This window comes from Trachypithecus francoisi, unplaced genomic scaffold, assembly GCF_009764315.1.
Source record: "Trachypithecus francoisi isolate TF-2019V2 unplaced genomic scaffold, Tfra_2.0 Lachesis_group2, whole genome shotgun sequence".
In the NCBI taxonomy this organism is placed as follows: domain Eukaryota; kingdom Metazoa; phylum Chordata; class Mammalia; order Primates; family Cercopithecidae; genus Trachypithecus; species Trachypithecus francoisi.
In genome coordinates, this window is record NW_022681465.1 from 102,484,423 (window position 1) to 102,496,370 (window position 11,948).

At 41.4% G+C, this 11,948-nt stretch overlaps 1 protein-coding gene across 1 annotated transcript in view; it reads left to right on the forward strand.

Annotated features, from left to right (window-relative positions):
* Positions 1-7,927, forward strand: part of MAP1B (microtubule associated protein 1B) — a 105,143-nt gene extending 97,216 nt beyond the window's left edge. The window contains exons 6-7 of the mRNA XM_033179830.1: positions 1,897-2,135; positions 3,455-7,927. Of these exons, the coding sequence (XP_033035721.1) occupies positions 1,897-2,135; positions 3,455-3,610 (395 nt within the window). The 3' untranslated portion in view covers positions 3,611-7,927. The remainder of the gene's footprint in view (positions 1-1,896; positions 2,136-3,454) is intronic.
* The last annotated feature ends 4,021 nt before the right edge of the window (positions 7,928-11,948 follow it).

Genomic DNA, 11,948 nt, shown 5'->3' on the forward strand with positions numbered 1-11,948 from the left:
GCAAAGTTGCAGTACTAATTGACTTTTAAAGCAAACCTGGGCCAACTTTCAGCGGTTCTGTTGGTTTGTGCTTCTGTGAGCAATATTCACTTGATGTTGATGGTAGTGATTTAGAGTAGAGGGGGAAATTGCAGACATGTTTAATTACTGGAAGGACTGTAACTCACAAACTTCTACTACAAGTCAGAATTCTTTAGGAGGCCCCCCCACTGGGGATTTTGAGGGCTTTCAGCTCAGATTCATTAAAATAACCTATTGATCTATTCATAGAATGAATTAGCTTATCCAATTATTTCTTTGGCTGATTCTCACCACTCCCTCACCCCTCTAAAAGTAAAACTGGACAGTTGATAGAATTAGCTGGTGGTTTTGAATCTGGGATGATAGTCTTTAAGTATCCTATGGAGAAAGAGGATTAAGCATATAAAATCTAGCTGGTGTTTTCATTGGCTTTACAGCAATGAAACCAGCTGCATGTTAGAATCACCTGGGGTGCTTTTAAAAGACTGTAGTGCCAGACCCCAACCCATACCTACGTAAGTCAGACTCTAGAGAGTGAGGCCTGGGTGTCAGTATTAAGCATCCGAGGTGATTCTAATTATGTAGTCAGGCTAAAGAACCACTGCCTCAAAATGCTAGTTCTATTAACGTTTCAAAAGCTTTAAACTTCCTAACTGGAACAAGTTAGTTTTCCCAGGCCTTTGTGATTTGACTGGGGGTTTTGGTTGCAGTCTGATATGTCCTGATTAGTTAGAGAAAGCCTGGTCTTTCTGAACCGTCCTTTGCCCAAGTTCGGCATCCAGCCTTGTCTAGGGAAAGAAGTATCAGTTTTCAGATTACTGTGCTAAGGAGACAATATGGTGTTTCATCAGTTTTGTGAGTGAGACTGAGGTGCTGAGGGCCTTGGAAATCATATGGGGTTAAGATCAAAACTATTTACTAAGTAGAACGTTAGGGTATAATATCCAGCTGTGGACAAAATTGCAATCATGAGACGCTAAAGTGGATTACTAAGATAACTTAGCTATGTTTTGCCAAATACAGATGTTTTCTTTTGACTTTTAAAATCTACTTCTTAGATCACTTATCAAACAAAGAAGCACATTAGCAACTTCTTTAGGAGGGGTATTATATCTAGTGCCATCTTGGGAAAGGCCTTCAAACTCTTCTTGCTTCCTAATGTTGGCTGTCCACAAAGGGAAACCATCCCATTCTTCACTTCTCCTATTGAGATGGTAAACAACCATGTTATGTTTTGTCACATTGCTAGTGCAAATGCCCTTGACAGATTCCCAGGGAGATGGAAATGCTGTCACCACTTTGCGTGTCCCAGAGGACCTGCTTGTGATTGAGTAGGGAAGGTGTGATTGAGTAGGGAAGGTGTGATTGAGCAGGGAAGGTGTGATTGAGCAGGGAAGGTGTGATTGAGTAGGGAAGGTGTGATTGAGTAGGGAAGGTGTGATTGAGCAGGGAAGGTGTGATTGAGCAGGGAAGGTGTGATTGAGCAGGGAAGGTGTGATTGAGTAGGAAGGTGTGATTGAGTAGGGAGGTGTGATTGAGCAGGGAAGGTGTGATTGAGTAGGGAAGGTGTGATTGAGTAGGGAGGTGTGATTGAGCAGGGAAGGTGTGATTGAGTAGGGAAGGTGTGATTGAGCAGGGAAGGTGTGATTGAGTAGGGAGGTGTGATTGAGTAGGAAGGTGTGATTGAGCAGGGAAGGTGTGATTGAGCAGGGAAGGTGTGATTGAGTAGGGAAGGTGTGATTGAGTAGGGAAGGTGTGATTGAGTAGGGAAGGTGTGATTGAGCAGGGAAGGTGTGATTGAGTAGGGAACATGTGCTGATGTATAGTCTCTTCACCTTGCTATGACCTTGCTTTGTCTTTGTCTATTTACCCAAGGACCAGGAACTACCAAGGCAACCAAGTCCTCCACTGTGCCCCCAGGCCTCCCTGTGTATTTGGACCTGTGCTACATTCCTAACCACAGCAATAGTAAGAATGTTGATGTGGAATTTTTCAAGAGAGTGCGGTCTTCCTACTACGTGGTGAGTGGGAATGACCCTGCTGCTGAGGAGCCCAGCCGGGCTGTCCTGGACGCTTTGTTGGAAGGAAAGGCTCAGTGGGGCAGCAACATGCAGGTGAGAACTCCTCAACAGTGTCTGCACTGCAGATTGAGCTGTGTCCAGAGGCAATGGGAAGGCACCATGTTTAAAGAGGCACCTCATGTGACTGGCTGTGAATTCACATGAGGAGCCTCCTGTGTCTGCCACACATGAAATATCCTGAGAACAAAGTCAGTTTAACACACAGTAGGTAGTACAAGAAATAATATTCTTGGCACCACCAGCAACCACAGCCTTGGAGGAAAGCCATCTTAACTAAAGCAGAAACCATTTTTCTGCAGAATGGGCCCAAGATTAATTGCCCTTCCTCCAGTATGCCAAGAGTCTTGTGTGTGTGAATCAAAGCAGTCATATTTCCATATGAGAGCTGCTGAGGAATTGCCTTTCTTCCTTTGTGTTTTATGAGTAGACTGCAGCTAGGAATAGGGTCATTTAGAAAAACAGCTGTCCATGTGAAATTCCACAGTAGGAGCATTGCTGAATATAGTCTCTCACAGGACACTCCCAACTCCCAAACATCATGCCTGACCACAAACCATCCCTTATTTATGTAATGACAGGGTCTCTCTATGTTGCCCAGGCTGGTCTCGAACTCCTGGCCTTAAATGATTCTTAGAACGAGCCATTATTAATTCAGCTGTGATCTTTGCTTATCAAGTTTTATTTGTGGTTCTGTACAAAATTACATAGTAAATTATGCTTGTATCATATTATATAGAATTACTTGTTATTTAATCATATGAAATCAAATGAGAGGTACCCAGTGGCTTCCTACTGAATACTAGATGGAATTTATACTATTCAGGACATTACCTACCCACCCCATACCTCCATCCCCAACCACACACATAAAGTAAAGGTGCAGATCTTTGTTCTCAGGACAAAATGTTAGTTACGCACAATGAGTGGGCTTTTGAGGGCTTTGAAGTGCACAATAAAACTCCTTGGATTAAATATGCAATATCTTTTATGCAAAACTTACCAGTTGTGTTAAAGGAAATACAAGAAATTGTACCCTAACAGAAGCACTTTCTTAACAGTAAAGAACTGAGAAACTGACAGTGAATGTAGATGAACGAATTGACAAGTGATTAGTTGCTTTTGGTTCCAGCCTTCAATTTCCCTTAGAAATAATAGCTTTTCTTTGCAGCTTTATTCTGGTTCCTGGAAAATATACATTGAAAAATCCTTTGCATTTCTTGAGGAAAATAGTTTTTCTCTCATTTCCCTTCTTCTTCCAGTGGTCTAACTAATACCTAGCTGTTCATTTTCTTTTTTTTGTATGGTTTCTGTTTCTGCCCTTAAATAGCTATTTTTTTTGTCTCTCCCTGCAGGTGACACTGATCCCAACTCATGACTCAGAAGTGATGAGGGAATGGTACCAGGAGACCCACGAGAAACAGCAAGACCTCAACATCATGGTTTTAGCAAGCAGCAGCACAGTGGTTATGCAAGATGAATCCTTCCCTGCATGCAAGATTGAACTGTAAAAACCAAGGCCAGCCACACCACAGGATCTGAACTTTGTTTCCAGAAATTCTTCAATTTGAAATCACCTTTTCTAAAAAGTCAATTCATCTAGTTAAGTCGCTGAACAATTACCTGCCAAATGCTATACTGTGTCATGGTGATGCAAGTCACTAAATTTCTCAGTTTTTGCTGATTGCTAAGGGGAGTAACAGTATTCCCACAATAGGGTTCAAGTTCCTGCAAAATTACCTACCCCAGTTCATCTCTGCTGACCATTTGGAAACCATGCACTAGCCAACCCAACTGACTTCTGCTAGGTAGAGGCATTTGTCTTAGAGAGAGAGAGAGCGCGGGAGAGAGTGAGAGAGAGTGAGAGCACAAAGAGAACGCAGGAGAGAGACAGAGAAAGGATGAGAAAGAAAAGGAATGCAAGAGAAGGAGATGTAATGACAGAGAGTTCTGGTGAGATACCCAGAGAGAAAAAGAGAGAGCAGGGTGGGGTAAGGAGGAGAAAATAACCAACAATTAGGTCTGTATTTTCTCAGGCAGTAGGCATTCTTTAGTCTACATAGGCAAAGTTTTCCATTTTTGTCAGTCTGAGTCATCAAAAAGAGTCTTAATTTTCTAAAACAAGTTGGCTAGAAGAAAAGTAAAAAGAACAAAACTTGTTATGAGGGCATGTGATATTTTCACATCTTAATTAAGCTCCTTCAGTTTGAAGGCTGCACACTGACATGACGTAGTGAGTGTAGACTGGCCATGCAAGTGGTTTGGGCCCCATTCAGAACTCTCAGACTCTAAACACACAAGTAGATTGATCTAAGGCATGCTCCCAGCATTTGTCCACCCACTTAGTCCACTCTGAGTCGATTAACCTGCATGCAGCAACACCCAAGTCCACCCCAATTAACTGAAGCAAATACCAAAGCAGTTGGGAGTACATATGGTAGACAATTTGCCTTAGGAAGTGACTTGAATGTACAAAGATACTTGATGCACTTATTTTTTAATGTGAGACAGCAAGTTTATAAAACATCCCTATAGGATTATAGATACTTAAAGGAGCACGTGGGTGAGCGCGTGTGGGGGTACTAGAAGCTGGTCTGATTGGTCCAACAGTTTGATGCTGAGTCATGTGTGTTGAATCCCACTTCAGTGCACCTGTGGCCTCTCAGTCAAACAAGTTGTGCCTTTCACAGCTTCTTTACTACTGCAAGTTCAAGACTGAAATGGCTTCTATGATCAGAACTGGGAAAATAGTGAATCTTATGGTGGAAGAGGTTCTCAGCAAGTGTACAGTATTTACCTTTGTCTTACATTGGCTTTTTAAATTTTCCATTAATTTCAACATAATTATGGGAACAAGTGTACAGAAGAATTTTTTTTTAAGATATGTGAGAACTTTTCATAGATGAACTTTTTAACAAATGTTTTCATTTACAGGAAATTGCAAAGAAAATTCTCAAGTGATAGTCTTTTTTTTAAGTGTTTCGTAAGACAAAAATTGAATAATGTTTTTTGAAGTTCTGGCAAGATTGAAGTCTGATATTGCAGTAATGATATTTATTAAAAACCCATAACTACCAGGAATAATGATACCTCCCACCCCTTGATTCCCATAACATAAAAGTGCTACTTGAGAGTGGGGGAGAATGGCATGGTAGGCTACTTTTCAGGGCCTTGACAAGTACATCACCCAGTGGTATCCTACATACTTCTTTCAAGATCTTCAACCATGAGGTAAAAGAGCCAAGTTCAAAGAACCCTAGCACAAATTTGCTTTGGGATTTTCTTTTCTGGAAAAAAAAAACAAAAGAAATAGTACATTGAAAACAAATGAATTCTCAACTCCTATGGTTCGTGTAGAGTTTAGAGAAAATTTCCATCATTGTCATCATTGAACTGTGAACCTGGGAAGCCAGATCATGATTAAAACTGACATCAAGTTTCAAGTTGCAGATCAATGCACCCAGTGTTCAGATGCGGCAAACTTCTCCGTGACAACTGTGTTGTGCTCTGTCACATTACATTTCCTGCAGACTCTAAGATCTACGGAGTAGAGAACAATGACCTCATTTTATTTTCTATGTTAGTTATTTATTTCAAAATTAACATTTTAGTTTATTTTTGTCTGATAAGTGTATGTTTTGCACTGCTAACTACAATGAGGGTTTAAAAAAATGCTTCTTCAGGGTCCTTTCACTGAGGACCTATGCAGTCTACTTAATGCTGTGAATTACGTTTTTCAAATGTTTAATTTTTTAAAGAAAATTAATATTCTATTTTTGTTAGGCTTCTCTAGAAATGCAGCTTTTATTTATTACCCCATTTCTTTCAAGTCCTTGAAAAATAACATATTAAGGGTACAAGAAATTAACACATGATGGAAAAGTCATTGTGATGCAAATGAATTTCATTGAGTATAAACTCTTCTACTTCAAACTTATTTTATAAGACAACCTAAGATACTCGAGATAATTATTTAATGGTTAGCTCTTAAGTTGAATTGGTCTACATAATGCGTGGGAAGAAAACCAGATTTTTAGCCTTCTTGCCAAATCCAGACCTCTGGTTGATTTTTCTTTGACAGAAGATGAAGTTATTTTCCAATTTCCCAAATTAAATATATTTAACATGTACATTATTTTGCTTTAAAAACTATAAGCATTGTAGGAGAATTATAGCCAGTCTTCAGTTATAACCACTCCACCCCCCTCACTTTCTCTCTCTCTCTCTCTCTTTTTTTTTTTTTTGCTATGGGATTTAATGGGAAAAATATATAAAAACTGTCACTAGTCAGCTGGCTCTTTTTCCTATGAAATCTATCAATACCTTTCTCCATCCATTGTTCTCAATAATGACCACAGAGCCTGAGTATACCAAGAAAACCAATATTCGCATTACAGGTTGCTCCTGTCCTTCCAGACACCTTTCCTGCCTGTGTGACTAACCTAATTTTGCTAGTTCCATAAATACATGATTAGTTTAGTAACAGCCATCACAATGTACCATGTACATTCTAAGTGAGAGCTAAAGATTGACACAGACTTCTAGGAGCTTTGTTCGTACTGATTACTTAATCCAATTGTATAGATTGAATATTTGAGTGGAAGGAATTTACCCTCTGTTTAAACAATGGGATTGTATCGAGATAGCACTCATGATCATGACCTTTTTGGTAGTATTCTTAAACAAAATTCTACAGAGACTAAATGTTAGAGATGATCCTCCATTTTCAATTTTAACCAGTTCTGTCCCCTTTCTCAAAACCCTGAGCCCTGTGCATGCTTTCTCAGTCTTGTGGTGGGACTGGATACAATGACTAACTTCCCCTCCTCCCCCTTTTAAACACCATTTTCCATGGAGTTCAAAAAAATTTTTTTTCCTTAACGTTACATATCATAGTGAATGGTTTCCCCAGTGTATATGAATGTTTTAAGTGTCTCCAATAGCTTATGCAGTCTAGGAGCTTTCCAATACTCATTTAATTAAGATTTAATCATTTGCTAATGGAAATCTTACCACCTTTCATTTTCCCTTTATTACCAAATTTCAGCTCTTAGGAGCTGCTCTACAATTCTGAATTTGCTTTTTTGCCTCTCTTTAGTCACCTGTCACAGGAGGTTCCTACTCAGTAATGATATTGTGAGTTAGGATAATAACTTCTTTTTTGTGCTTCAGATTTAGAAGAAAAGATCCTGTTTCCATTTGAAAGGAACTGTAAGCTTTTATCTTTTAACCAACTGAACAATACACCAAAAGCAGCCTAGGGATGAGCATTTCTTTGAAAGCAATTAGGTTATTCACCTGGTATTAAAACTATTTACTGTTAAAAAATCTGTGACTTCATGAAGTTGATTTTTAAAGGCAGCATCAAAAACTGAAAAGGAAGGGAAAAAATAAGCAGCTTCTCTGCATTTGTTTGGAGCTCCCCAAAACGGGAGCCATGGAGAAGTGGCATCAAGACCGGGCTGCCCTTTCAAGAACACCCTGTGGCAGTTCAGAGACACGCTTTTCCTACACTGCATGCAGCCCCTCTTTCCAGCACTGGAAAGAAGTGGTCTTGAGCCCGGCTGAGAAGCACTTCACACTCCTCTCTCTTGTTCTGAATGGTGTTTGTGTCAGTCTGCAGCTGTGTATGGTATTATGTCTTATAATCCTGCATCACTTCTATCCTATCCAGTCATATCTAATGTAGAAAATTAGTTTCCAGTGAAAGTAATATGTAGTGCTTTTATGATATTTGTGTGCAATATCCCCTCTTCCATTGAGGATATTTGATGTAAAGGAAAAAAACAAACTCAGTTCCACAATAAAATACAAAAGTGGCAAAAGTTCATGTGTGTGCTGTGCTGTCTTTTGCTTTGTGTTCCTGAGTTGGGCTTTGCCACTCACGCAGAATGCTGGGCAGTCAGGGCATGACGGCAGGGACTGACTACATGCTTTTCAAGATGGGCTCCCTGGCATTTGGCAAACTCCTGAAAGGGTCTTGCTAATACTTGCAACTGCTACCTCGTTAACTTTTATAGCCAAACCCTAGAGGATGTGAGCATCTAAGGACAGAAACTGGGAGGTGAAGGGAAGGAACAATTAAAATTATTGCTTAAAAAGAAAAGAAAAGGAAAAGGATAGTTGGGTGCAGTGGTACATGCCTGTGATCCCAGTACTTTGGGAGGCCAAGGCGGGAGAATCATTTGAGCCCAGAAGTTCAAGGCTGTAGTGAACCATTATTGTGCCACTGCACTCCAGCCTGGGCAAGAGAGAGACTCTGTCTCTGAAAAAAAAAAAGAAAAAAACAGATCAGACCAGAACCTATCATAGAAAAAACAGATCAGACCAGAACCTATCATATTCAGCAATTGTGCTCAGCACCTTATCTTTCTCTTAGTTCCTTGCTCACTGTTACAGAATATCCTCTGTCTAACTAACATCATATGTTATGGTTTTGACTCATACCCAGGAACTAGAAGTTGTTAGGAAAAAGTGATTATATATGTAGCAAAGAATACCTAACAAGAGGAGGATTTCCTCCCCGTCATTCAAACGATTATTGCACATTTACCCTGTACCTGGCAGTGGGTTGTATTATGAGATACAACCTAACTGCTGCCCTGACCGACTGGGGGAAGACAGACCAGCAGAGGCAATGATACCCAATTGTGACAGGGGCTCCTAAAATTCAAGAGCGAGCTTAGGTGACCACAGGAAAAGCACCGCAAATGATGTCTCGGCTGAGCTCTGGAGTGTGTGTGTGTGTGTGTGTGTGTGCGCGCGTGTGTGTGTGCATTGGTGGGACCAAAAGTAAATTCCAGTAAGAGGCAAGGGCTGACACAGCGTCTCAGCAGAAAGCAGGATCAGCATATGTTAGGGAGCACAGACTGCTCACAATGGCAGCATGTAGATGGGGAGGCCCTGGCCCTTCAGTTTCCCCCGATGTGGCCACAAAAACTTGCCCAGAAAGTTCTCAATAGAGACCTCCAGGACCAGGCCCTGCCTGTCTGCAGAGAGGTCCTTTAGCCTCAAAAGACCCCTGCAGCCTGTCCCGGGTCATTATGATATTCCTTTGTGTGTCATATCCACTCCTTCTGATCTTAATTTCCCCCCTCCAAACCATGGGGCTACAATGAATGGTCCCATTAGAAATCACCGCTTGCTAAGAGGGATTCTGAAATCCCTCCAGAAATTAAAGGGTTAAGCATGTGAGCACTCAGGGTGGGAAATCATCACTTACAGATTTTAATTTCATCTATCAGACTCAAATTAAATAGTAAATAAGTTGTTTTCTATTCCACTGCCAAACTGTTCAGTTCCAGGAAGCCTTACTTCTGGCCTGAAGCCAGGGTGGCAAACTATCTTGGTTTGCTCAGGATTGCCCTGATTTCAGCACTGAAAGTCCTGTGTCCCAGAAAACCCCTTAATCCCTGGGAACCACTGAGGGCTAGTCACCCTACCTGAACCCTGCCCTGCTGTTTACATCCCCTTCTCCCTCCATCCAGGCACAGTGGAGGGGGAAAAGTTGGCATCAGTGTTCCTTCAGTTTCTTTTTTCCTATCTTCTGAGAAAATCAACAAAGGTCTGTTGAGGTCCTGTGATCATATTTTCTCTTCTTAATTGTACCGCTCATTCGGGATGATTTTCTATATCCCTACAATGCTTTTCTTAAAACACTCCTGACTCATGAATTCTTGGTCCCTTGCATAATTCCAGAACTATTTCCTCTTTGATCTTGTATTGTATGTCTTGGAAATTCACTGGAGCCATATATGCAGTTTTGGTCACAGCCAGTTCGTTTAATATGAGCAGTTCTTCTGGATACTTCTCTAGAGGTTATTGGCAATGTTTTCACAGATGGTGGAGCAGGGCTTCTGAGGTCTGCTTGACTCACAGGGAGATCTCTCTATATACCAACAGACGCGGCTTTATTTCATGGCTCAAATTGTCCCCACTAAAACCAGAAATGCATGCTGCTTTAATGCAGTCTCAGGAATTTAAATGCCATGTGTAGACTGATGATTTTTTTTTTTTTTTTTTTTTTGAGGCGGAGTCTCGCTCTGTCTCCCGGACTGGAGTGCAGTGGCCGGATCTCAGCTCACTGCAAGCTCCGCCTCCCGGGTTTACGCCATTCTCCTGCCTCAGCCTCCCGAGTAGCTGGGACTACAGGCGCCCGCCACCTCGCCCAGCTAGTTTTTGTATTTTTAGTAGAGACGGGGTTTCACTGTGTTAGCCAGGATGGTCTCGATCTCCTGACCTCGTGATCCACCCGTCTCGGCCTCCCAAAGTGCTGGGATTACAGGCTTGAGCCACCGCGCCCGGCCGACTGATGATTTTTATAGTCATATCTGCAGCCTGTACATCATCTCTTACCTCCAAATTCATATATCCAGTGCCCATTAAAATCTCCACGTGGATATCCAATAGTAGTCTTTAAAATACCCTAAACCAAATGTAACATGTCCCCAAACAAACCCCTGATCTCCCTTTGCAAACTGCCTCTCTCCTAGGCTTTTCTACCTCAGTAAATGACAAATGCATATTCTTGTTGTTCAGATCAAAAATTTTGGCCTATCAGCAAATTGACTGGCTAGCAAGTACTGCTGGCTTGACCTTCAAAATACATCAGTCGGATACCTTCTCCTCCTATTCACGGTTACTACCCTTGTCCAAGTCAAGTCATTTCTCTCCTGGTTTATTGCAGGAGCATCCTAATTGACCTTCCTGTTTCCTATCTTTGCCCTCCTAGCTTATTCTCCGTGTTGCAGCTACAGTAGAGTAATCCTCTAAAAATATTAAGTCAAATCATGCCACCCATGCTGAAAGCTCTTGAGTAAGTTCTCATCTTAGAGTAAAAGCCAGTGTCAGGCTTACACAATCCATCCCTCCTCTACCCCTTCTCTCTGACTTCATTTCCCACTTCTCTCTACCTTACACATTCTGCTCCAGCCGTACTGGCCTCCTTGCTATTCCTCAGGCATTCAGCCTTTCATCTCGGGGCCTTTGTGCTATTTCCTTTGCTGGACATGCTTTTTCTCCAGGTGATTCCACGGTTTTCAATCTCACTCATGTGGGTTTTTGTTCAAATGTCATTTTCTCAGGAAGGCTTTCCCTAACCACCCTATTTTAAGTTGCAATCTCCACCATTTACCTAGCACTCTCTTTTTCTCTACCTTCCTGGTCTCCATATGACATATTATTTTTATGATCAAGGTTGGGGCAAAGCCCGGTGCAGTGGCTTCACACCTGTAATCCCAGCACTTTGGGAGGCCAAGGTGGATGGATTACTTGAGGTCAGGAGTTTGAGACCTGCCTCGCCAACATGGTGAAACCCCATCTCTAGTGAAAATACAAAAATTAGCCAGGCATGGTGGTGCACACCTGTAATCCCAGCCACTCAGAAGGCTGAGGCAGGAGAATCCAGCCTGGGTAACAATGTGAGACTCTGTTTCCAAAAAAAAAAAAAAAAAAAAAAAAGGTTGGAGTTAATGAGCCAGAGCCTGGAAACACTCATACCCAGCAGTGGCCAGCATGCTGTTAATGGAGAACATTTGTAATGGGCATTAATGGTCTATTCTACCTACTATCATAGTCATATTCACTTTGGAGGGTGTTTTAAGGATTAGAAGTTTGAACTCTGCAGAGATGAAGCATCATGGGAAACAAAAGCCAAAAAAACAATTCTACCACTGAGGGCATCAGAGGATATAATACCCCTTTTATAAATCTTCCTCATAGTCCTTGATCCAGCATTTAAATTTCATGATGAAATTTATTTTCAGGTGCTTTTTACAAGAATAAACTCCTTGTTTTCTGAATATGTCTAGCTCAGATCTGGAATCTCTTTCATACATAATAATCACAGCT